The 27,741-nt window shown below is 43.5% G+C and overlaps 1 protein-coding gene across 3 annotated transcripts in view; it reads left to right on the top strand.

Moving 5' to 3' along the window:
- kank4 (KN motif and ankyrin repeat domains 4) overlaps positions 1-22,690 on the top strand; it is a 73,166-nt gene extending 50,476 nt beyond the window's left edge. For all 3 annotated transcript variants that reach the window (XM_035176305.2, XM_035176303.2, XM_035176304.2), the window contains exons 2-10: positions 3,059-3,132; positions 3,685-7,317; positions 10,417-10,510; positions 13,374-13,712; positions 15,331-15,415; positions 15,646-15,865; positions 15,970-16,112; positions 16,913-17,113; positions 19,574-22,690. In XM_035176305.2, coding sequence (XP_035032196.2) covers positions 3,117-3,132; positions 3,685-7,317; positions 10,417-10,510; positions 13,374-13,712; positions 15,331-15,415; positions 15,646-15,865; positions 15,970-16,112; positions 16,913-17,113; positions 19,574-19,693 — 4,851 coding nt within the window. In that variant the 5' untranslated portion in view covers positions 3,059-3,116 and the 3' untranslated portion in view covers positions 19,694-22,690. The remainder of the gene's footprint in view (positions 1-3,058; positions 3,133-3,684; positions 7,318-10,416; positions 10,511-13,373; positions 13,713-15,330; positions 15,416-15,645; positions 15,866-15,969; positions 16,113-16,912; positions 17,114-19,573) is intronic.
- Positions 22,691-27,741: the final 5,051 nt, after the last annotated feature.

Raw genomic sequence — 27,741 nt, 5'->3', positions numbered from 1 at the left:
CAACAATTCTGCTCCAGGTCGCCTCGTCTTTTCATTATTACGGCTCAATCTATGAAGACGGGACGGACACCAAATAGAGCTTGTCACCGTTCCCGTTTAGGTCCCCGAGTGGACAGGCTGTCATGTTGATTGATTACCTTGCCAGCGTGTGAAGTGCTTGCCTTGCAGTGTGTCCCTGCTCCGCTCTGCAACCCAACACACAGCCTAACACGCGGCTACTCCAAACCACTGTAAATCAGTTCTGTGTCCTCAATATAGACAACTGCAATGGATGCAACACAATGCAATTTTATGGTTAAAGGATAAATGTGATGATTTTCCGTTTCTCTTTCCTCCGGTGTCTTAAAGGTTTTTTTTTTAATCGAGGAGTTAATGTTTTCATCTGTGTTTATCTGCTAATTAGCAGCATTACACAAATGTGATTGTACATATTAGCAGGAAAATTGGTGGAAACTTTGGTTGTGAGTGTGTTTACACCAGTTTTCCATAGAATAATAGATGGATGTAGATTAAAAAAATCTGGCATATTTAGGGAACTGACATCTATGAGTTTGTACAATTTGGTCTGGCTTGATTCAATTTAAGGGAACTGTTGGGCCTTGGCGGAGGTATGTGCTCTAGTAAACATTGAAGTTTAGGCTTTTTAACTTTGCAGGACTTTTACATTTTACACAAAGTCCGTTTAAAAGGCAGCTCCTCTAACCCACAGAAACCACTGCTCCTAAAGCTCCTGAAACGCCTTGTCCACTTCGTCGTGATGCCCAAATTTGCATAATTTACATCTAGCTGTGAGTCTGGAAGCCGACATTTCCTTGATGTGCTTAAAGAGGTTGACCAATGAAAACAGAGTCGGCCAGCTGGCCAATCAGAGCAGACTGGGCTTTATCAGGACGGGGGCTTTAAAGATTCAGGAGCTAAAACCAAGTGTTTCAGACAGAGGCTGAACAGAGGAGCTGCAGCAGTGGACAGTTTGAGGAAAGTGAAGTGTTTTCTGAATATTAGAGCATGAAAACCTTTTCAAGTAAAAATAAAATGATCAACCAGAATAGGAGCTAAATATGTCCCTTTTCGAGTCAGTTGCAGCTCCGGGTCTGACATCTGTAATAAAGTGGTGAGATATCAGTTGGTACAAGGTTAGTTGAAGAACCGTCTGAGCTACTACAGAGAAAGTGCCACTTGTTTTTCTGAGCACTCGGAGTTTATGCATTTTTCAGTATCACATACTTGTTTTAGATTATTGCAACATGGAGGTGTTCACATCCTTTCTGCAGATATCAAAGCAGCCGTTTCAAAAGGGAAAAGCTGCCTCTCGGGAGACAAGTGTTTTTGTTTTCCTACAAGGCCTTCATCTTCTTTGAGTGCAAAAATAAAACTGAAGTGACATACGAGGGAACACCATTGAAGCAAAATGGCTTTTTTTACGGTTTCATTATTTCATTGCATTATGTCATCAGTTATAACATCTGCAGTAACGTGTACCCCAGGGGCATAATAAAAATACAATGCATGTACTGCACATACTCTTGTGTACCACCTACAAAACATAATGAAAATGCTAATTTAAATTGCCTGAAACCTACCTCACATGTTGAGGTTTGAACTCCACCACTTATTGAACCACCGCTGCAGGCACTTGGATGTTTTGTCCCTTATGTAGCAGATATTTTCTCCAGCGACACAAATTTCCATGGAAATTGCGTGAATAACGTGCGGCTATTTGCTAAATAGCCTTAGAGTTGATATTTGGCATTAAGAGCGTACACAGAGAGCGTTCATTTACTATGGATTTAAACTGTGCTGCTCACTCAAAGCTGGGCCAATTGCCTGGATTTTATTATTAGTATTGGATATTTTATTAGGAAGCTTTACATAAGCCCTTAAAGGTTTTGACTCCCCGTGCTGAATTGTTTTCCATCTCACTTAACTGCGCTCTGCAGTAAGCTCGTTGTGAAAAATGGACAAACAGCTCTGGTGTCTTGGCTTCTCCAACTGGAACAAATGATCCCCAAGTGCCACCAAATGGAACGTGTTCCCTTCCTGTGGGCCCGACCAGGACTGTGGGGAATTAAATGGCTTTAAAAGGTCTGACTTAGCAAAGCAAATGAAATTAAGTTAATGGATGTATTGGCATTTTCTTTTAATATTTTTTGTAACTGGAATAATTTAATCCAGCAACTTTATCTTCTGTAGAGTCACTGCGACTGCACAATAATGAACTGCATATTGACCCTTTTATTCAATTTTACGTGTAAGCTGTATATGAGCTGAATAAATAAAGCAAATACTTTTTCTCACCTCACTATTACAGCTGGAGAGTGAACACTGCTGCCATACATATACAAAAACTATATTACATATACTATATACTAAACAATTCTAATGTAATAGAAAATGAGCTGTTTTCTTGTGCCACTAACAATCACTGCACATTTGAGCTTTATCTAAAATGTTTTCCTAAAAGCCGTTGTACATGTCTTAGGTTACATTGGACATAAGTCAGTTTATTGTCCTTCCTGACATCCGAGCCAAGGATAAGTTCTTCTTGATTATCTTATCTCAGAGAGATACATGTTTGTTCTCTTGTTATATGGAGCTGTTGAGCATTTCAGTTGCTGTAATAACACAATGAAATATTTAGTAGGTTTTGGAGAACATGTATTTTCAAGGTTTCTGTCTACATTTGTGTGTTTGTTAACAGGAAGAAAAGAAAGGGTGGGAAATGACCCAAGTAAGAACCCAATACATGTTGGTGCAGATCCGCATGAGGGAGATTATTTCATGGATCTTGATGAAACAAATCTGGCATGTTTAGAGGACTGATATCTACGAGATCCAAATAACATCCAGATATAGTGAATTTAAATGTGGTCTCATTAGGGGACTGTTGGCAGAGGTATGCGCTCTAATGAGTGCCATTCTAGTTTTATATGGTTGAAGCTCCGTAATTTTCTGCAGCCTTAGGGACCACATACGTTTCATTCTCCAGTAAAAATTAGGTTCTGCTCAGATGACAATATTTCACTTTCTCACGTAGCTCTCTCATTTCTGTTTCCTCCAGGCTGCCAGCTCCAACTGTGGCAAACACAAGTCGATGACTGAGAACTCCGCCTCCCACGATGGACAAGAAAAGTGGTGCGTGTCACTGAGTCTGCATTTAAATAAACAATTATGTTTCTTCTAACTCGCTGTGTCACAAATCTGACACGTCACATGTTTCCGCAAGTGTAACAACAATTAGTTTGTCTCAATTACATTATATAACATTTGTGAGATACATATTTAACTCCCTGTTCCTGGAGCAGCACCGAGAGTTTATTTCCTTCAGGTGATAGCTCTCCCCTGTCTCATACCGTATTCATAAGTCGACACAGAGAGAGCAGCCTTTTGCATGCTGATTAGTTTGTTTTGGCGTGATCACTGCAGGATAATTACTTTCCCAGTAAGTGATATGATATGGTTTTGCATAATGAAGCACCATGTGTGCCGCACCGAACGACCTGACAGAACAAATGGATGAAAAGGAATAAAATTGTAGATGATAATGTGTAATATGGGTCGTTTGTCAAGCACATGCACACATGAATCCATTTTTGGATTTCAGTTATTAATATTATTGCTCCTGTTATTTTGCTTCGTGGGAGGAGCGTTGATTAATTGACCGATTTTCATTTTTATTTCTTTCAGCCAACGGCTTTCAGACCAAGGCTAGTGAGGGCGGTGTTCAGAGGAAGCAGTTGCCCTACTCAGTGGAGACTCCCTATGGCTTCCATCTGGACCTGGACTTCCTCAAGTATGTTGATGATATTGAAAAAGGCAACACCATCAAAAGGGTCAACATCCAGCGCAGGGTCAAGGTCCCACCCAAATTCAGCACACTACCTAGAAACTTCAGTCTCCCTGGGCATGGAGCCAGGCCTGCCTCTAAGGAAAAGGACAGCACATGGTCAGGAACATCCACCTTGGGGCCCAAGCCTAAATCACGGGTGACAGAGGTGCAACAATTCTTTGACTTCAGGGCAAATGAAGGGGGGACTTCCAGCCAGAGCAACAGGGGGACAACCAGTCAGGGGGGTGGTTATGTTGCACCTAAACCCAGAGATGAAACAGGCACTGGGGCTCGAGGTGTTGAAGAGAAAACTGGGGGGATTCAAAATCGTCCGAACCTGCTCCGAGCATCAAGCATGCCGGTCACCCTCCAGCAGCGGAAAAGCTCTGATTCAAGCAGTCCGGATCGTACTGTGGGAACACCAGACAATGGCTCAACAGAAAACATGTTCCGTGCTTCACCAGATGTAACAGAGAGACGTTGCGTACCCCAGGATCGAACAGGGCTCCACCAGCAGATCACAGTGGCACTGAAGCGAGTCAGAGAGCTGGAGGAAATGGTTAAAACCATCCCGGAGCTTAAGGCCCAGATCTGCTCACTGAGGGAGGAAAGGGAGCGGCTATTGGTAGAGCTCCAAGCCCAGACCCAAGCACAGATTTCCACATCACCCTCTACAACAGCCCCTGACGCTGGGTCACATACTCAGCCGGTAGCACACAGATCCTCAGAAGGGCTCAGTTTAGCTCCGACGATTCAACCTGCTGGAGTGACAGAGAAAAGCAGAGTTTCACAAAAAGATGAGAGTGCCTCAGCACATGGAAAAATGGGCAAGTTGTCAGCACAAGAATCTGAGAGACTATCACAGCCGTCAGAAAAATCAGACAAACCAAAAGAAGCAATAGAGAAATCACTGGAGCATGCAGCACACAAGCTATCACAGGACACAGCAGGGCAGCAATTAACATCAAGTAGAGAGGCTATTAAAGATGCAGGGACAAGCAACATTCAAGATGCGGAAAAACTGAGACAACCTGAGAAACCAGACAGTGTGCAGATGCTGCAGGAGAAGCTAATGATACTGGAGGATAAACTTACTCAGGCCAGCCAAGAGCTGGATAAAACTAATAGTCTTTTAAAGGAACAAATAGAGGACAACATGGTAAAAGAGGAGAAAATACTGCAACTGAGTGAGGGAGTGAGAGTGGAGATTTGTACTCCAGAAGTAGAGAGCAGGCCAAGAAGAGAGAGCATCGACACAGGAACAGTGACAGAGAGAGTCGATTTTGCGAACCAAGAGACGGAGACAGAGTCAGTCGATAGAGTAGATCAGGGTACAGATACAGATAAAATCTGTGTTGAAGTATGTGTACCCAGTATAAGTATTGATCAAGTAACTGATACTAAAGTGGAAACACAAGACGAGGTCACAGACATGGAGGCAGAAGTACCTGCAACGAGCCCACCAAGACCCAGAGCCGACAGCATTGAACGGGGAACAGTTACTGAGAGGATCCCCACTCAGGATCAGATGACTGAGATGCCAGTGGCTGAGAGGGTCAACCAAGTCACAGATATGGAGGCAGAAGTACCTACACTGAGTCCACCAAGACCCAGAGCCAACAGCATGGAACGGGGAATGGTCACTGAGAGGATCACCACTCAGGATCAGACGACTGAGACGCCAGTGGCTGAGAGGGTCAACCAAGTCACAGAGACAGAGGGAGAGACAGTGACAGACCATCCACGGGGACCGAGAGCCAGCAGTGCAGATCGGGGGACAGAGACAGAGAGGGTGGACACTGTAGACAGGGTGACAGAGACAGAGGTGGCACAGAGGACCGACCAGGTGACAGAGACAGAGACAGAGACAGAGAGACGACCAGGCAACAATCCAGCCAGAGGTGCAGAAGCAGAGAGTCCGGGAAGAGAAAGCACAAGCAGAGAAAGAGTAGAGGAAGTCGGCACGGTGGTCAGTGAAAGCACGGAGGACCAGGAAGAAAACGAAAGAATTCAAAGAGTTAGTGAAAGTGTGGTAATGAGAGTTATCACAGAGAGTTCAGTTGTTGTTCAAGAAAGTGCAGTTGGGCAAATTATAGCTTTGGACTTTGTGAGCCAGAAGGAAGAGCGTACCAGTCCAACTGCTTCAACAGAAGAAGATAAGGAATCTGCGATTGAAACAAGTACGACTTCACAGAAAGACTCAGAAACTAAAGAAATTACAGAGACTGAGACAGAGAGTGTCGTGACAGGAACTGATGAAATGAAGCAGATCGCCATGGAGAGTAAAGAGAAGAAAGAAACGGGAGAGGGTGAGATTGTGTGTGCGACAGTCAAAGACACTGTGGTCACTGACGTGGTTGTAACAGCAGCAGAGGACGCAGCTGTGAAGACAGTAGTTCCTGTCAGACCTCAGAGAGGCCGGAAGCTCTCAGCAGAGCCGGCACAGCCAACACCGCCTCAACCTCAGGCTGCACCTGTGCGTCCTCGCAGAGGATCCAGTGAAGGTCAGGCCAAGCAGCCCCAGACAAAGCCCCAACCCCAGGCACAAGTACAGGATGCACCTCAGCTTGAGGCTCAATCTCCAACACAGCTCTCAGAACAGCAGGTAAAACATGAAGCCCCGTCTGTGGCTAAGGTTGAGGACAAGAGCCAAGCAAAGAGGCCTTCTGAGGAGTCTGCTGAGGAAAAACCTCCATCAAAACCTCAGGCTGAGACTCGGGGTCCGTCTTCTTGCTCCAGTGGAGTCCAAACCCGTCCAAAATCAATTCAGGCCCAGTCGCACTCTCAAGCCTCTGCAGCTAGACGGGGCTCAAAAGAGCTTAAAGGAACACAGAGGGGGTCCAGTGTGTCACAGCCTCCTAGTCGTGGATCAGAAGCCCAAACCCGCCAGACTCGTCAGGGGTCAAGCGATTTGCAAAGTCAGTCTCAGGGCTCCCGTAGAAGTTCCAGTGAGACTCAGCCCCCTCACAAAGATGCCAGTGAGACACAATCCCTGCGCAGAGCCTCTAGTGAAACAGCCAAGCGACGTGGGTCAACTGAAGCCCAGGCCTCTCGTCGGGACTCCGGTGAGGCCCAAACTCCTCGCAGAGGATCCGGCGAGTCTCCGACCTCACCTGCGGCTTTGGGCCAAGTCGTAACCCGGTTAACAGGGCTTCTGGGGGAGCAGTGGGCACAGCTGGGGAGCAGCTCTGGAGCTCAACAGCCAGCCAGCCAGCAGGAGATCCCAAGCACACAGAAACAGACAGCAGGGAAAAGAGCAGAGGCAGGAAAAGGAGCAGCAGCCAAGCCTGTGGGGAAAGCAGTCCCTGCAGCAACGACGGCGAAACCAACAGGGAAACCGGCAGGGAAACCGGCAGGGAAACCAGCAGGGAAACCCGGTCCTTCCAAAATGAGCTCCATTCAGAGTCAACTGGTCAGTTCCCTCAGTGTCCTCTCTGCCTTCTACTCACCAGCTCAGAAAGCCGCTGCAGCCAAAAAACAGCAAGAACAAGGTAGGCCCCGTGGTTCAGTCCATCCCCCCATTGTTTATACCTTATACACAACTATTCATCAGTTTGTCACATACCTGCATATGTATTTGTAGTACACTGAAATACACTGAATCCTTTCCACTACAAACATGAATACACAGATCCTATTCTCTTTGCCACTCAATAACAAAGTATTGTTTCTGGCTCTTGAGTAATGTGAGCGTGTACAATGCCGGAGCCTTACATTTTAATTTCCCTACCATTAAGACGACCTACAGGCAAACATTGTCAGAACGGCTGGACAGATTTCCACGGTGTCACTTAGCTCCTGATGCATATCAGCGCTCTTTTCAACTGACGTAAGATAAACACTGTTACTATCAAACTGAAAACAAGGTGGTGTATTCAGAGTCAGTCCTGACGTCTTGGTGACTGTGGTTTTCTCTTCAGTGCAGTTTATCTGTTAAAACTTTATTATAATGGTCGTCAGTGCTGGTAGCACAGTGCATGTCTATGCAACACACGTTTGAAAGATACAGGAACGAGTGGTCATATACAAGGGTGCAAATACACAGGTTACTTAGCACTGGGGACATGAATTTATCTGATGAGCTCACATCAAGTACACATGTCTTTCTTCACACCGTACGGATGAACACAAACACACACACACAGTCTCATACAGGGAAGTGCACACACATGCGTACAAGCACTTACTTACAGAACACATTTGAATGGACACTCAAGCACAGGCCCTCTCTCTCACACACATACACACACACACATTTGTACAGCTATCTTAGTGAGGACACTCATTGGCATAATACATTCCCTAGCCCCTTACCCTAACCATCCAAACTAAATGCCTAATCCTAACCCTTAACCTAACCTGAACCTAATTCTAACCCTAACCCTAAAACCAAGTCTTAACCCCCAAGCAGTCCATTAAAGTGGGGTCACAAAATGAGGACCAACCAAAAGGTCCTCACTTTCCCAAAATGTCCTCACTCGGTTGTAGACTCAAACTGGTCCTCACAAAGATAGATGTACAAGAGCACACACACACACACACACACACACACACACACACACACACACACACACACACACACACACACACACACACACACACACACACACACACACACACTTCAAACAGGCGATGCTTTTCTTCTATCCCTTGATGTTTCACTGTTCTGTTTCTGGCCCAGGAGCTGAATCACTCACACACTATCACACACATATTTTATATTCAGAGTTCATTTTAAGTTCAGTGACGGGAGTTCGGTATACAGCGGTGCTTTTAAGTGCATTGTGTGTGTGTGTGTGTGTGTGTTGTGTTGTGTGTTGTATTGTCACTGTTTCTTTGGGGTCACTGTCTACATCTTTGACGTCTGACATTCTCAGCGTGACATTCTTTGACCTCGGATGAAACCAGTGTTCAGCTCCCACATACAAAAACCACTGCTTTCCCACTGAGAACTCTTAATTCCTCCTGGTCACCAGAGACTGGAGATGAGTGGTGTGTTATCTCCGACGAAGAGAGGGAAGGTTAAATCACAGCATTGTTTTATTTATTAGACGTTAGTAATAGATTGTATTCAAATGCCAAATATAATCATAACCTCCCCTCTCCCCCCGCTGCCTGCTGTTATCTCCTGGGAGTCACACGATCTGAAAGCATCACTCTCCTTAGATGGTGGTCTCTGGGATCTTTTCTTTTTTTTGTTGGCTGGAAGCCACACCCTTATGTCCTTGCATAAAACATAACAGAGCCTCTGCATCATGTCTGCTGTCAGGCACAGTGTAGACAGCCTTTCCGGGCTGAGAGCCAGGGGGAGTCAGCGGAGGAGCCCATGTAGAATCAATTATTGGGCAGTTACACACATAAGCAGACCTGACAATGTCAAGGTTGTGTGTTGTCAATAATCCTGACCCAGTGTTGCCCTGTGCTAAGTTCCTAGGGCTACAATTGTCTTAATTTGGTCAGTACTCATAGCAAAGTAATTGTCAACTTATTATATTTGCACATTCCTAAAATAAGGGATAAATGATATTGCTGTTTTCTTGTCAACTATCTTCTCGTAGTTTTACAGTTTTCTCTGTATGGAGTGTACAGATCTGGCCTTAATTTCCCTGTTCTCTGCCAACGCAGGGATTCCACGACATTTGAGGAGCTGTACGTGCTCGTCATTGCAGCCAGAGGTTCTTCGATATCATACAGGCTCATAGAAAAACACCAAGAAACAAGAAATACAAGCCGACATGTGCAAACTATTATTGTCTGTCTGAGCCACCAGTGCCAGCATAATGTGCTTCTTGCTCGTAAACCTATTATCTGCTCATGGTTCAGGAACATGCACCAATTCTTCATCAATGTTATGACTTAGAGAAAGAATTTGAACCAACAGGGGATTTAGAGTGGTGGCTCTGGAAAGTTACAGTATTATTTTCATTTGTAGAAGAGTTAAAGAAAATGAACCAGTGTCTTAACAAAGTGTTAATACAGTTCTGAGCCTCCAGAACAACCCCAGTGCTCCCTTGCATATGTTTCTGTAACTTTACTTGAGGGATAAACCACATTCTTCCCTTTGATGGGTCCACAAATTCAAGTTCAATTGGATTTAGCTTTCAAGGTCTTAACATATGATTCATGTAATTTTAATATTTCTAAAACCATTCAGAAACCCCTCAGGTCCTTTCTTCACTCATTTGGTCATGTTGGTTCATTTCCTTTAGCCCCTGTTGTAATGTGTACAATACACATATTATTTAAGTATTACAGTACAGTACAGTTCCAGTCTTAACGACCAATCAAAGTGGTTAATATACACATTCAACCATTCACACATATATAAGCAGCATTTTTTCTATCACATAGTGTAGTATCACTGACCTTTTTGTCAGTGGGCGACCCTCTTAACCTCCTGAGCCACAAATGCATTGCTATAGCAATGGCTTGAGGTCTCCAACATTCAATAAAATGACTTTATATATATATGCTATGCTATAATATATCATATAGGTGCAGGCAGACTTTCTCCACACAGACACAACATTAACACACAAAGTCTCTCTCCCTTCTTTCTGTCTCTTTCCATGTGTCGTCTTCTTCACCAGGTCTCAAATCCATCATGAAGAAAAACGGGGTTGCTGACAAGCAGGGCACCAAGGGAGCCAAGAAAAACCTGAAGTTTGTTGGAGTGAATGGAGGGTAAAGTATTTCCTCTTTAATCAATGTTGGCGGCTGTGTGTTTGTGTGTCTGTGCATGTTTTGTTGCTCTTTTATCAACAGGAGACTGGGAACATAATAGCACAATAATTAAAGACAATATTCCTTTTGCTTCAGATTTGATTTGCAACATTCTCCAAAAAATTGATTATTTTTCCTTTTCTGACTGAAAGTGGTTTCAGTTGGATTAGCCAGACAATAATAACCCCAGGTAATCTTGGTAAGAAGTAGATTCAGTCACATAATGAAACCTGGATTCTTGTTCCTCTGGTAGAAAGAGCAACATGTGCAGTGTTGGCTTTTCGAGCAATAAGTCACTTTGAATCCATCCAGGTAATTAAAATCGTCAGTAAAAACAACAGCACACATTTTATTTACATGGAAAACAACCTGTCAGGTCTTTTTCCTAAAAGACTTTATTTGTGTTCATTGTTGGGAATTTTAGCAAAGTAAATATTCACTGAGGCGTCTGTGGGCAGTGGTTTTGGACCATTAGATAAACTGATGGCTGTTCTCTACATTCAGGATAAAATGAACTCCATCTGTTTGGATGATGAATACGTTTCTAATAACTGTTATTTTTCAGTTAGCTCAGTGTCTTCTCATTGTTCATGTGGGTGTGACCCCACCGACTCTGAACCTCACGTCTGCTGCTGCGTGAGTGTGAGTGTGCGTATGAATGTGTGTTGTAGGTCTACGTTATGTGATGTGTGTTGATGATACCTCACTGCTTTGTCTAAGAGGGCTGCTATCTGCGTTTGCTGATGCTGGATGCAGCACATGTACGTGTGTGTGTGTGTTGTGAATTTCAACCAAGCAGATGGTAGTGGGTGAAACAACAAAATGTGTAATTAGATATTATTTTCATGTTCTATGCCTGTGAGCAGAGCCAGTGGCTGGAGGCATTATGTTTTCAGTTTGTGCGTCTGTATGTACATCTCATTATTTTTAACACAATATCTTAAGAATGCTTTGAGGGAATTTCTTCAAATTTGGTACAAATGTTCAGTTGGACTCGATGATGAACTGAATGGATTTTGGTGGTCGAGGGTAAAAGGTCAAGGTCACTGGGCCTCCTGTCCTTGACATGATATCATTTGTTATTAAGAATTACTGTGTATTTATATTTTTATCTTCAGGCACTAAAATTACTCAAATAATAGACGAGTGCAAGAGGGAACAATGAATCATAAATGGTTCATACATTAGTTTGTAATTTAAGGATCATGATCAGCTACATAAATAACAGTCACTTAAATGAACTAAAATTAATCTCTAAAGTTGTTAGATATTTATCTTGTCATCCATTAGTCTGTAAATTAATAAAATAGAAAAATTGTGTGTGTTCACTGACACACCTAATCACGTATTTATTTTTGGCAAAGGTCAAGTTCAGCACAAGTCCAGTATTCCTCATCACTGATAAGGGAAAGTTGTGACTGGGAGGTAGTTCCTCCTGTGTGTGAAGCAAACGGCTGCCATTAGAACATTTGTTTTATTCCCTCGTTCCTGCCCTTGCATTCCTGACCTCCTCAGTTTTATGACCTGCTCCCCTTCGCTTTGTTGTCACAGAGCCGTGCTGCTGTGTCTATTCCTTCCTCCCTGTCTCAGAAGCGAAACATGGCCGCTCTCCAGAGCAAACAGCAAATTATCAGAGCTATTACACAGATCTGCCGGAGGGACAGACCACACCTCATTTGTCTCCTCTTAATTCTGTTATAGGAAAATAAATACAGTTGCTGCTCGAGTCCAAAATAAATCTAACAAATGTTCATCATAATGAGGGAAACAATGTTTTCTCTGACTATGTTTAGTCTCTCGCCCACACCAGGAAGTGGGCTGCTGTTTGTGTTTCTTCTCTTTTGGATGCTCTCTAACCTATCGCTCATCTCCCTTGAGCTCCTCTGGAATCCAGGGAATGTTGTGGCCCCTGAACGCCTCTTGTGGTGTGTGTGTGTCTGTGTGTGCATCTACAAATAAGTATGAATCAGTGGCATTCAGTATAAGATGTATCTGATTGGCCTCACAGAGGAACCTTCATGATACACCCCAGTGATCACCCACCTACCCACACACACACGTACATGTTAATCTCCACATCTCTAAATATATCTCTCCAGTTGTCCCCCCTCTGAACAAGGTCGTGTTTTGTTAAAGGTTTCATATGTGCGTGTGCAAACATACCTATGGATTTTTATGTATGTTTAACTGTTTGAAGGATGTTTTGCTTATTTGGGCCAAGGCTGCATTAAACAAGCAACTCCTTCATGTAAGGCCGGAGGTCACGAGGGGAGTAACCTGTTTAGTATTCGTGTAGCCTCGGCCAAAGTTTATTTTACCTCTTTCATATTTGTTTTAGCTGGGTAGGTGTTTCATTGATGTGGCCGCTAGTATCGAAGTTGTATACACGTGTTTATTTTTAGTGAGGAAACATTGGTTGAACTTTCCAAAGGTCATCGTATATCTTTTAAAATCTAAATTTGGTTTGAGAAGGGGGTTCTCACCTTTTGAATGTCACCTTCCAAAATCAGAGCAGAGTATGAAAAAGCTGCACCACAGATGGAACTAGGATGTTACTCAGAGATTACAGACCTCCACCAAGGACCAACAGCTGCACCTGAATGCACACACTCATAGATATCAGTTCTTCATCAAGATCCATGAATTATTCTCTGAGAAATGAATGAAAGTGTTAGAGAAAGTGAAATCATGATCTGCACCAACAGGATATGAGTTCCACACATTTATATGGAAATTGTTTGAGTGATTTTTGTGAAATCCTGCGAACCATCATAAACATAACGATGATTTTGTTGTCTGTGCTTAAATTTGTGTCGTCCTCCAGCTACGAGACGACCTCCAGCGAAGAGTCCAGTGGAGACGAGAAGTCAAAGGTGGAGGTGGAGGTGGAGGAGGAAGGGGACAGCTCAGAGCCAGAGGTGGAGAAGGAGAAAGAGAAGGAGAAAGAGAAAGAGAAAGAGAAGGAGAAGGAGAAAGAGAAAGAGAAAGAGAAAGAGAAGGAGCCTGAAGCGGCAGATAAGCCTGAGGAGGCAGCAGAGACCCAGGCAAAGGATGCAGAGGTCCCTGCTGAGGGAGGAGGTGCTGTGGCCGGAGAGGAGCAGAGAGAAAGAGGCCTGATGGATCCACAGAGCAGCCAGGAGCTCCAGGAGGAGCAGGCTGAGCGGTGAGTCACAGCTTCAATTATAGTGATGCATTAGGTGGTTTCACTGTCGCCAGCAGTCGAGGCTGCGCCAGAGCTTTAAGTGCGTCTCTACAGAAACACATGAGGCCTCCGAACTGTGAATGGTCAACGTTGGCTGTTTGTTTTTTCTCCTATAAGTTTCTAATGTCAGTGTCAACTACAGAAAGTGAAGAGTGATTGAAAGCAAGTCTAGAAAAAAGGTTGAGTTATTGGGTGTGTTTTTATACCTGCACTGATTTGTAGTCAGGTTTGATGTTTCTCTGGTCACCGCTTCAGGGTCAAAGTTTCAGACTTTTACATAATAACCTCTAACTTTGTTGAATAATGTTATTAATGATGATGATATATATACTTTAGATTAACGTTGGTCCTAAGATCTCACAAAACTTCATAGCTGCACAACCACCAACAGCTGGACTGATGTGGTCAAGTGCCCTGTGGCAAACTGTGGGATACATGTGTCTTTGAATATTGCATCAGAGCGATATTAGGGAAAGTATTTAACCAGTGTAGGTTGTGTCGTTAAGTTAACGACAGAATATAAACTAATTTACTCTGAGCAATATAATTAAAACACAACAGGCTCCCTGTACATCTTTAAAGATCACAGGGATGTCGGGTAGGAACAAGCTCGTGCTTTGTTTTGTGTCCAGCTGCTGCCGAGATACTGGGACAGATGCTGATTGACGCTTTAATATACAGTGCACCACACACACACACACACACACACACACACACACACACACACACACACACACACACACACACACACACACACACACACACACACACACACAAGTTTCATACAAAACACACGGACTAGCATTCACACTTAACTCCCTTAAGTACCAGAGGTCCGGGACAATAAGCAAATAACCAGCAGTGTTGTTCTTCCTGTCACTGAATAATGACTTTTCTGCCTCAGGTACGTGGATAGAACTGAGGGCCGTGGGGGCCAGACATTAGATGGGGCCCCTGGCAGAAAGCAGGACATATATTAAGCCATCACTCATCAGCTGGATATGTGTGTGTGTGTGTTATGGATGGAGTGCACACAATGATTGTGACCTATTCAGGCTCAGTGTGCATGATGGACGAGCATTACAAGCAGTGAATCAGTGTAAACTGTTACCATAGAGGTTTGCATGTGGTATCAATGTGTCACACTGTTGACTGATGTGTCGTGTGTGCGTGTGTGTGTGTGTGTGTGTGTGTGTGTGTGTGTGTGTGTGTGTGTGTGTGTGTGTGTGTGTGTGTGTGTGTGTGTGTGTGTGTGTGTGTGTGTGTGTGTGTGTGGTTGTGTGTGTGTGGTTGTGTGTGTGTGTGTGTGTATAAGCCTGCAGGGTATCTTTTATCTTTTGTTTTCATCCCAGACAGAATTTACACAGAACCACAGTAGCCGTCTCTTGGCCACATGTTTTCCAGACTTGATGGTATTTCCACATTGAACCTGCACAAAAGAAACAATGGAAAGAACAGATGTGGAGAGTGATGGGTTAAACGTGGATTTGTTTTTTCTTTGCTTCCAGGTCGACTTTAAAGTTCTCGACAAAAGACTAAAGGCTGCTTCTTAATGTGTCGACTTGTTCTTTGTTCTCAGGGAGAAAGTTGACAAAGCGTTTATAGATGCTTGCGTCTATGTGAAGGATCGTATGGAAGAGGTTCCATCGCCTGATAAAGAAATGGTAAGGATTTACACAGAGAATAAATCCTTGTGTTTTCTTAAACGTGCAAAGTTAGTACAACCTCTTGTAACGTATGTGTCTTTTTCTGTCGCTGGAACGATAATGTCGTCTTTACTGAGCTTTCTGATGTTAATGAGTAGAGTGATGGTGGTTTACCGTGTGTTTCCTACAGTAAAAATGCAGACGTGCCTTTTTCATTCACGTCTTTCATCTCCTTCCTCTCTCCTCAGCGTCAGGTTTTAGTGGTGCTCTACCAGGAGTGGTTCAAGGTGTCCAGTCAGAAGGACTCGCAGGCCGACACCGTCAGACTGTACCTGCGACAGGTGGGCCTGACCACACCCACTCTTCTGCCGTATGTCGTCAACTTGACAGATGGCAACGGGAACATGGCGCTGCACTACAGCGTGTCACACTCCAACTTCCCTGTGGTCGAGCTGCTGCTGGACACTGGTGAGATACACACACACGGCTGAATGCAGAACAGATGAGTGCAAGATGTGGGCTCAATTAGGCAGTGAAACCCTGTGTGTGTGTGTGTGTGTGTGTGTGTACAGGTCTATGTGAAACCAATAATGTGAACAAGGCCGGCTATACTCCAGTGATGCTCGCTGCGCTGACAGCTGCTGAGAGCCCCGGTGATCTGGAGGTGGCTCAACAACTGCTGAGACTGGGGGATGTCAACGCTCGCTCCAGACAGGTAATAAACAGGATGTGCTCCCAGCTACTAACACGTTCTCTCATGTGGACATGGACGGTGCCGACTGAATTTCAGGCACAGTAGATATAGGAATTTTAAAAACTCCTCCGGGGGATGTGAGGACATTTTTACAAGTGGTTACTTTGTGGAAATACAGGTAAGATCAGCTGTTCTCAGAACATCTTCAGAGGAAATTAAAATCTATTGACAAGAAGTACATTAGTGTTTTTAGTGGAGCCCGAACAATTTATCGCTTGGCCAACAACAAGGACTGTTATGACCTTTAACAGTCGTATCGGTATCAGCCTTTTGGTTTGCTGATATTCAATGATAATATATATATATATATATATATTTTGGCCAATATATCGATATTGGAAATTGTTTCTTCCCTAATGTTGTTTTTGGCGATAGCCCCCAAAAAATCCATATCAGTTGGGCTGTGATTTATAGCCCATGTTCCGTGTAGACATTGACAGAGTGTAAGAGGTTTTGTCTAAATGTATCCATCATACAGGTCCTCACATGAATTTCTATAAGACTGTGAGTTTATTCTGATATAGTTTTAACCGGCATAAAGTTATTACCTGTCACTCACTCGTTATACGATGATTCTGATCTTCTGAGACGGTTTTGTCGAGGTCACTCACTCTTCCCGTCGCTTCTTCCTCCTCCAGCTCTTCTCCTGACCCGGCGTCTCTCTTAATCTCTTTATCCCTCATATATATTTATATAGATTATCCCCTCACACTCCCCCTCCCACTGTTTGCTTCTAATTCTGTTTCTCACTCCTTCTCCAGGCGGGCCAGACGGCACTTATGCTCGCGGTGAGCCACGGTCGCGTTGCCATGGTGAAGCTGCTCTTGAGCTCGGGCGCGGATGTCAATGGCCAGGACCGCGAGGGATCCACAGCCCTGATGTGCGCGAGCGAACACGGACACACGCACATCGCTCGTCTGCTGCTGGAGACGGGTCGCTGCGACTCCGGCCTCGTAGATAAGGTGAAGGGTTGAAATCACATCAACTGGTCTGCTGTAAAAACTGAAGATGCTTTACTTCTCATTATGGTTTAGAACGGGCACGTTCAATGAGATGACCCATGACTTATTATGACATATGGAGCCTGGTTAAGATCTTATTCAGATTATCAGACCAGATACACCCCCTGACAGACCAACGGTTATTGGCACCTGAGCGTCACATCACTCATTGGTTTCGAAACCTAGCGTTTTGTAATTTGTCCGGTGCCATCATATTGTTTTGAAACCAGAAATGACCATATTTGGAGGAGCAGGGGGTGGAGCCTGAATGCGAACTCGCCCACCAACACCTGAAACCTGCACCTATTGGATGGAACTAGCTGTCAGTCACACGGTATCCATGCCTCAATGTGTACGGTGCTTTATCGTATAAATTTACACAATGAACATCATGAAGACGCGAGATTAAAACAATAAAATCTTTGGGAAAATGTTTACTAATATCATAAAACAAGTAAGAAGTAGGACCATTTTGTCATAGTCTTCTATAGAAACTGACGCCCTCTGCTGGCCATTCAAGAAAATACAGATTTCAAGCACCTCGGCATTGGCTTCACTTTTCAGACCCGTAGTTTACATCCATATTTTTATGTACCGTCTATGATTATAACTCTACTTTTATAAAATACAGCGACAAATCAAGAGTTAATCTCTATTGGAAAAACATGGCTTCAAAATGGCTTCACCTCTGGTCCCTGTAGTGGCTAAGTTACTTTCTAATAGAGGTTAATTCTGTACAGAGGATCACTGCATCATTTCTGATACTCTGCAGCTCTCACCACATCAACGGTCACGCGGCTCCTTGCGCCCGACTCGCACACGGCGTAGGAAGTGTCACTACGTGTTAGGACATCGCTGTGTTCAGCTTAAGGTGGCCGGTGTAGCTATAGACATACAGGGGCCGGGGCCTGGCCCTCACATAGTAGATTGATTGTTCAACCAAGTGCATTATTGATTCCTCTGGATTGCTGATTCCCCTGTGCAGTCGGAGTCAGGGGACCAGTCACACCGATGCCTTGCTCAGCCACTGGACTGCTCCATCCCAAACAATACTGTGAACAATGCTGCTGCTGCTGCTCATACATCATCTCAATCATTGAAGCCGGACCTCCACTCCTGCAATCACCCCCCTGGGCTCTGATTCCATTGTCCCTACAGGATGCACAAACCCTGTGTCCGAGATGATGGAGAAAAATCTGCACACATTTCTGACAACAATCTTATAAGTACACCATATTATTTGCTGTGTGACTGAATCTTAAAACGGATGAAATGAGCAGCTCTGGAAGGTCAATGATTATTCACACTGTTTTGTGTGAGTTTGTTTCTCAAGCCTTAGCTGCCGCTTTGCAGTAATATCTAAAGACTGCATAGTATTTGCTGAATAGAAGAGATGTTGCAGTACAAGGCCAGTTTACTCAGCCGGGGAAATTTATAGCTGCTTGTCTTGAATGGTGTGTCAACATCAAGCACACAACTTAATCTACAGAGACACGGGCTTGCAAGGGAAGGCATCTTGGAGAGGTTTGTTCTTCCAGGGGAAGAAAGGGAGTTTTCTGCAAGGACACAGTTTTATCTCACGCAGTTGGATAATTGTTAAAATATTTATTTACTTATTTTGTTAATGGATTTGTATCATCTGACAAAGGGGTCACATGCTAAAGTATGTTATTATAGTTAAAGAGAGGAGTTAGAACATTTTCATATTAAACTTGAATTGCATTTAGTAGAGTGCATATCTCCAGCAAGGCCCAACTTATTGAACTACATTTAAATTCACCTGATCCAGATTTTTGTTTTGGATCTGGATAGTATGGATCAGTCCTCTGAACATGCATGAGCATTTTTCTGCAAAATGCATGAATTATTATCTGAGAAGTAAATGAAAATATTGAAAAACCCATTCCTGGATCTGTTCCCTGATGTGGATCCTCTTCTTTCTTGGCTCATGACTCACGGCGCCACAAAATGTCAGAGAAATCTGTTGTTGTTATGGAATCCTGCTAACAAACAAACAAACAACATAACCTCCTCTGAAGACGCAAACTTTTCAATTTCCTGTTCCTTTCATCCGTTTTCCTTTCATGACGTCCGACAAAACCTCCCAGATTCAACGCTACACAGGCAATTTCTGCACAGTGCAAAGAGGCTTATCTGTTTATTATTAGTTGCACTTTGTTGATCTGTTGAGATGTGTTTGCAAGAGAGGTTTTAAAATTATATTCACAGATTGGAAAGGAGGCAAAACATTCTTCCCAGAGATATTTCCAGAAGCTGAACCCAGCACAAACATAATGTATGTGCTCTAATGTCCAGCTTCTAGAGAAAGAGCAACACAACACTGCCTCCCTCAGGATGAGACCACCCACTGCATCGTCTTCCACATGAAACTGTAACCCCTTCTCTCTGTCTTTCCCTCAGAATGGTCAGACGGCTCTGTCGGTTGCAGAAGCCACCTCCCACCAAGAGATAGTTGACCTTCTGAAGGCCCAAACCGAGGGCCAAGCCTCGGAGCCCCCGGCTGCCACAGACCTCCTCTGAGCCAGGCAGACCCCGGTTACTCTTCCAACACCGCACCACACTTCAGAAATCCAGAGACCCTCTGCAGCACCAACGTAGAGGGAAACAACCGAGACACACAGGACACACTCTGCTACGTTTACTGTGGAATCATGGGAGCTCACGTGTAAACCTCTGCGACCGGAGCGTCCTGCAAACGTACGGCCACACATTTCTTCCACATCTCTGCCGACACGGTGTCATATGCTGCATCAACCACTCAGTGGACAGACAACAAAGGGGGCAGGTGGTCAGACATATATATATATATATATTATATTTATATTCTCACCCCACTGTATATGGACTGGCAAGTGGACGCTGCTTCCTCTCATAAAACTAGCTTGTCCGGCAAGATACTAAGCACATGATCTACCTTTCAAATATATGATATGAAATGATTTCTATTTTTTCCTTTGACGTCATTGACTTGATCCATATTTGGACATAAGCCATTATTAAGAACATAGTATATGTAGAGTGTTATTCTAACAGATAATAATCGTATACAAACACAGAAAGTGTATTTTCTACAGTTTTTTAAAAAAAAGTTGTGTTTATGTACAGTGAAAAGTCCTCTATAATATCGGTGTCCAGAAGAAACTATATCTCCAAAAGTGTAGAGTGCAAAGTAGAACTTGTGGTGAAATTTCCCATCATTCAGTGGGGTTTGGCATCATTTAGTGTGTTGTTATATTATGTTTTTCACGTCTGACATCGTCTGTGAAATATTGAAAAATAAATGGATTAGTTGGAGATAAAAATCTGTTGGAAACAGAAGAAATGATTATTTTTAAATAACCTGATAAAAGACAGATAAGTCTACAAATATAAGAGGATTGTATTCAGAAGGCGCTGCATGCAGATACTCAGTCACGCCCCCTGCTGGTCGCCCTGTAGTAAACCAACAACAGTATGTTGTAATACTGTCTGTTCTCATGATTATAATCTCTCTCTCTCTCTGTGTCTCGGCCTCCATCCCCCAGTTCAACTATAATGTACGTCTTGTTTGCCTGCTTGCGTCCAATCGAATCGTGTATGCAACTGCTTCAAAATGCACAATGAATGTCAGGCTGGCTGCGACACATCCCAATAGAACACTGTAGCTGGCACGGATCATGGGACTAACAGAGAGTTAGGCTGTCGGTGACAAAAAGACATTAATCTTGAAGAAAAATCCTCAACACGAAGATCTGATTTGCCTGTTTTCAAATAATCACTAACACCAGAACTGTGTTTTTTTGTTTGTTTTCTGTCTAAAGCAATATAAATGGCTGAGTGGCTTTGATCTCGCCTTAATCAGATGACATGTGGAGGAGACGTGTTCCAGGGAGCGTGGCCTTTTAGCATCTGTTTACCACAAAACTTCACCCATATTCTTAAAGTATCTTCCAGCAAGAGTACTGGTCTGATGAAGGTTTTACGACTCAGCGTTTCTCCCACTGCAGATGTCAAACAGGTCAGCAAGTTTACAAAGAACAAAAGGGATCAATGGTTCCACCTGGGAACAGGAAACTGATTCTCTGGAGGTTTAATTACAGACAGACACGTAACTGCACAAGTGTCATTTTTTAAATCCATGTTTCCATGTTAAAATCCTGTTTACATGTGATCTTTAAATGGAGATTTAAAAAGGGGGAAACAACACATCATTTAACAACTGTCATGTTTGTGGTCGAGTGAACTTCTGCAGAAACAAGGAGAACGATTCCTCCGATCTTAGATGAACTTTTTCATTTGTTTCTAACTGAAGAACCTGAATTAGATTTCAAATGTCTTAGTCTTCTCTAATCATAAGTATGGTGCTGTCTCGTAAGCTACTTCAGGCGGATTCTGCCTCCACCAGTCCGCTGGCTTTCGCTATGGTTCTCGTCATCATCCAAACACACACGTGCACAAGGGTACACACAGACACACACATGGACGTCTGCACGCAGCCCAGAACAACAACTTTTCTTTTTCCTGAGACGCAGTGTGGTCTGACCTCTGATCCTGCACCAGTACTCTCATATCTGGACACTTTATAATTATGGGTGTTGGCATGAAACTATGTAGAAAGACAAGAAGATAGATGGATGACGTAAAAGTATCTTAATTATGTAGTAAAAGCTGCATTTACTCTAAAACAATGAGACTTTTTTCCAGCAGTGGTTTAGCGATCACATCATTTGTTGAGTCACAGGCTACAAACATGTGCGTCTGCGCCCGAACGTCGATCTGACCTGTGCTGCTGTGAAGCGTCTGGTGTTTCTGGTGTTTCTGGTGTTTCTGGTCTTCCGTGCCTGTGTCTTCAAGTCTTAAATCTCATCCATATGTTTAATCCAGTGTGACCCAGATGTAATAAAGGTTTGCGTAAGTGGCTGAACACCAAAGACCTGAAATCGAGTCTGTTTCACATGGGGTTAAATATATATCTATTTTACCTGTTCCTGTAAAATCCAGCCAAATACATGTATATACAGTATTGTGAAGAGTATATACCGAGTATTGTCTGACAAGTTTGCTCTATAAAGGATATTGAGTATTTATTCCAAAAGCTATATTTTTACCATATATATACATATATATATATATATAGTATACGTACGTATGCATGGACAAATACTCCAGTGAATCTGTCGCGAGGGGAATATGGATGATTAGAAAATATGCTACGTGTTCCCTGAGTATGTGATTATTTGACTTGACGTTGACTGGTCAGGTGGTTTCGTCATGTGTGAGGTTGTGGACTGTGTCACGTGTCGTTTTAACGCAAACATTGATGTTTGTGTCGGGGGATACGAAGCAGATCTGACACTGGTTTAAGCTGCAAAAGGGCAAAGTGCTCTCGTTGGAAAAACCCCATCTGAAAATCCGAGTCTGTGTATATGACAGAGTCAAATGTAAAAACCTGTACCTCTCTGTAGTATTCCTTGTACAACAAGCTTGTATGTTACAAACCAGAGAACTAATTCTAAATAAATGAATATTTAAAACTTATCCGATGCCTATTTCCTCTTGTCCTGTTATTACTGACGGGGAAACAGCAGCTACTGCAAAGTAAAGACGACGCAAAGTGAATCTAGTTTCAGCTTTGCTCTTTGTGAAAGACACAATTAATAAAACATCGGTGTAAAAGCTTCATTTAAGAGAGCGTTTGATCCGATGTTGTGCATCTTACATATTCATGTTGCCACTCTTACAGAAATGCAATTCAGCAGAGTGGATTTACATGAGTTTTGATACTGAAATTGACAATAGACAAGTACTTAATTCAGATTTAGTTGTTAACATTTACTGCCATTAAACGTTTATATTAATGATTGATTTTGAATTATTTCATACTCATTTGTTAATAGAATGATACAACTAACAAACAAAGATTGGTGAGTACACCATTGTATGTTGTTTACATGTTGTTTACATGTGTCGGCCTCAGCTCTTCTGCTGTAATATGCTGTAATGGAGCACAATGACCAGCAGGTGGTAGTATCACAATGCAGTGTAAGAGGACAGCAGCTCTTCTTCACTGTTGAGCTGCTTCTTTCCTAAATATGGAGAAATATTTAGAAATCTGCTGTAGATTTTCTTCAAGTTGTTTCATTCACGTCTTCTTCCGTCCCGGTTAGTGTTCACACACTGAGAATCCACAGATCACATGTGGGTGATAGGTCCTGATAGGAGTCAGGTTGAAGTGGTAGAAGTGAAGATGGGAACGGGCTGGAAGGCTTTTCACTCAATAAACCACAACTCTGATCATTGAGATTTTTCTCCAAGGAATGTGTGGTCGAGAAATCCCTTCATCAGCGACGAAAGAAGTAACGTGTACTTAAGTGTCAAAGCCACACTATAAAAACTTTACAAGCAGGGGTGCTGCAATAGGGGATGTGGAGCGAGGAATTGCCTGGGGCCCTGAGCTGAGAGGGGGGCCCCCCCAAGAATACACAGCAGTAGTGATGGATGGATGGATGGATGGATGGATGGATGGGATGGATGGATGGATGGATGGATGGATGGATGGATGGATAGGTAGGTATGTAGGTACTTTAATGATCCTGAGGGAAATTTGCAATGCATCACACCTTACAAGATGCTGGTATGTTTTTTGATCTGTCATGTGACTTTCATCTCTAAGTGATACATGTAGTTGAGTAAATGTACTTAGTTACATTCCACTCCTGGCCTATTAAAATGTATTTATCTATCAGACACACCAGTTGCAGCAAGTTCCTGCAAAACCAGAACAACAGTTGCAACAGTAGACTTACTGAACAGGTTTCTCTTACTTAAAGCTGAAAATCTTTATGGCTGAAATTATGAATTTTTCCACCTGATTGTGGCCGGAACTATGAGAACGGACCCCCCCTCAGTCTCTATTTTAAGCCTCGGCAGGCGGCATAACGGACAATTAGCTGCGTGCCAATCATTAGACCATCACCTTGATCATTACGCCACATTAGCTGCCTGATTTCCTCAGGGACCAGGAAACCACCTGCCATCAATAGACTTAGTGTCCTTCGTGTTTCCTTTGTTCAGACGGTTGAGCTCACTGACGACTCTATCTATTACAGTCTTACTCAGATTTGTCAGATTTTAAAGTCACACAAAGACTAAATATTCATGTAGTAGTAAAGCTACAGTATCACTCAACGTTAGCAGCGGGGCTCCGATGCAGAAGAGCATCTTGTCTCTGCTAATGAAGACACTGGTTTGTGCTCTTTTAAGTGTCGAGATGTGAAAAGAAAGTGAAGTTCAGATCTTCAAAGAAAAACAGAAGAGAAATGGGTCAAGGGAAACTCACTGACGCGACTTAAACTGGCACACGGAGGATTTAAAGAATGAATGAAGGTCTACAGATGTGTATGAAATATCTGTAGAAATATGTCTTTTAAAGTATGATTTCTAGTACTTTTATCTACATTCTAATGTTACTTGGGTATAATTTACTTGTGAATATAAAGTAGAGCTGCATGATGATTGGTTTCAAGGACCAAATATTTCTACAGCAAGCTCACATTCAGATAACAGATCACTTTGATTGCCCCCTGGTGGCTGGCTGCTGTAAAGGTCATAAACCCTGCCTCCTCATATGGTCAAACTAAAAAGTCAAAGAGATGTTTCTGGTAAGTTTGGTTTTAATCAGATATTAGACGCTATGAAAACGTTGTGAAAAGTCTCGACTGACAGCTGAGCGTGTATCGGGGGATCTCCACACCTCGACTGCTGCTGCACAGACTCTGGCTTCACATGACGTCAGAGGAGGAAGTGGAGACGTCCATCTTTACAGTCTACGGACTAACTAACTACCCTGTGATAACTCCAACATAAAACACGTCTATGTATTTTTTTTTTACGAGGTGTTAAATCGAGTTTATTGCCAGTACCGTGCTTTACTTCATGGGAATGATGGGAGTGATGATGGCAGACTGCACTGTCACTTTTACAGAAAACAGATGGCTGTGAATCACGAAGTGAGAGGAGGAGAGTGATTGGCTCTTAGCTGAAGTGGAGGATGTGGAGCTGCCTGTTTCTGAGTCGTTTCCAGATGTGGTGATAATACGCACAACACACTGCACATAGAGCTTTATGTGGAGGCATAAAACACACATGCATCCCTGATCACATGCACTACGACAGCACGAGAGAGGATAATGAGTGAAAATGATGTTGTTCTCCACCTCAGCTCCTCTTTGGAGAGCAGGAGATTCCACAGAGGAGAACGCAGCCGACTGGTTGTGATTCATCAGCGTCTAAACAGCCTCACCTGTCCCAGCAGGAAGAACTTTTTAATGATATTCACTTCTCACAAATAATGCAAAGATAACATCTGCAGGACATGAGGGGGCAATAGGAGTTTTGATGTTTTGGTGTAATTACATGATGCACGTTTATGTTCCTGTTGGTGACTCTGTGTGTGTGTGTGTGTGTGTGTGTGTGTGTGTGTGTGTGTGTGTGTGTGTGTGTGTGTGTACAGACACAACTTAGGAGGGGAATAAGCCCATCACAGGGAGTGAAGAATGAGCCCATTACAGACGGTGTATGAATGCCCTGAAACTCAACTCACACTGGGCTCCGGTGCCAATTACACTGATATACAGTGTTCCTAGTTAGTGTGTGTGTGTGTGTGTGTGTAACCTCACATGCAAACACACTATGAGGGTGGTTTCTTATTGAAAATATGAATCTCACTGCTTACACACACACACACACACACACACACACACACACACACACACACACACACACACACACACACAGTGTTCCTAATCTGAATTGCAGATGTTTTTTGTGGCCTCTGCCAGCGCCGTGATGATGAGCTGTCCTCGTTAGCATGGAGACTTTTAGCTGTAATTATCTGGTAATGGCACTTAGCCCATCAACTCCTCCTCTAGTGTGTTCGACTGCAGACACAATCCCTCACACACACACACACGTGCATGCCCATGCATCGAGGCAGACGAACACAAACACAGACAGACAGATAAACAGACACACACACACAAATGCAAACAGGGAAACATTAATAGCTGCACACACACCCCTAAATAGTCTGTGAATACAAAACACACACACACACACACACACAAAGATACACAAACTGTTCCATATCCCCCTACTTTGCCCTCATGGCTAATCTGTGCAACTTATTATCCAGGAGATAATAGGAATTGTCATCCGCACGAAGAAGAGGGAGGAAGAGGGAGGAAGAGGGGGAGGCAGAGGGAGGCAGAGGGGTGAGTGTGTGTGTTCGATGCATTTTTAAACAGAAAGACTTTATTGCAGTAACTTTACGAGGCCAGATGTGGCATATTACAGTAACCGCTCCTCTTTCAAACTCCTTATCACTGCAACAGAATGGAGCCGCGGTGGGATTTTCATTTTACAGAAAGGAAAAAGCCCAAACTGCTGATGGAGTAAAAAAAATTAAATGGACCAAGAGAGACGGGGGTGAGTGAAAGACAGAAAGAGAGAGAGAGAGAGAGAGAGGGGGAGAAAATGCAAGGAGGGATGAAATGAAGGGAAAGAGCTGATGCAAATGGAACCAACTGAAAGGGGGGGGTTGTTAATTTGCTTTTCACTGGCAAGTTTTATTGCAACGCTTGTGAGACACTTTGTTTGTTAATTTTGTGAGAGAGGAGAGTCATAAACCTGCATCACCTCTGCAGGGAATGCAAACACAGGTAAGAGAGGAAGAGGTGGTGGAAAGAAAGAGAGAACGGAGAGAATAACGAGCCCTGGAAATCAAATCTGAAAAGAGTTGAGAAGATTAGCAGCTGGTTTGAGTGTCAGCGTGTTTGTGCAATCCCAGTTCTGATGGTTCGATGCATAGTTTTCTTGCAGCAGAGCATGAGATCAGTGTTTTCTTATTAACAGTAGCCTACATGTGAATTCAGGTGTCAGTTTGTTCACAGGGGGCAGTGCAGCAAGCTGTACCATGTGAAGTCGATGTGTTTGCAGACAGTGGCTTATTTACATACCCAGCAGACTCGGAGCCACATTATCATTCATTTGGAGTGAGGTTCCCAGACACCTGATGAATCTGAGCCCAACGTTCACTCTCCTCTCCCCCTCCACCTCCTGAGGGAAATATCCGGCTCTTCAGCTCTCGCTCGCTGCCGACTCTGTTTGTTTCACAGTGTGCGGTGTGCAGGTGTTGTCACTGAAAGCAGCTGATGAGAGCAGCGAGTGTGACCTGAGACAGTTAAAGGCTGCGTTCATTTCATCCGTGTTTGTGCACGTCTTCTGAAAGATGACGGATCCGGATGAAGCTACTTTATCATAGGACGTGAATATCAACAATGCCGGAACCTTTTGAGGACAGACTTTTCTAGTTGGTAAGAAACTCTAGACATCTGTATGAAGTTAGTTTCTATCAGGCGACAGGATCCCAAGCTCCACCACCGTCTATATGTCTGTTGCCAACGTAAACGGACGAATGGCAGAATGTGGGTAGTGCGGCTTTGACATTGTTTGAAACTGACCTTTGTGTTGCAGGAGAAAAGAGCCACTAAGAACATCTCTGAGGCTGCAGAAAAAAGCATCAAGGCGGC

Source organism: Hippoglossus stenolepis, chromosome 14, assembly GCF_022539355.2.
Source record: "Hippoglossus stenolepis isolate QCI-W04-F060 chromosome 14, HSTE1.2, whole genome shotgun sequence".
NCBI classification, from domain to species: Eukaryota; Metazoa; Chordata; class Actinopteri; order Pleuronectiformes; family Pleuronectidae; genus Hippoglossus; species Hippoglossus stenolepis.
The sequence above is the reverse complement of the archived record's forward strand: the minus strand, read 5'-3'. Positions and strand labels throughout refer to the sequence as shown.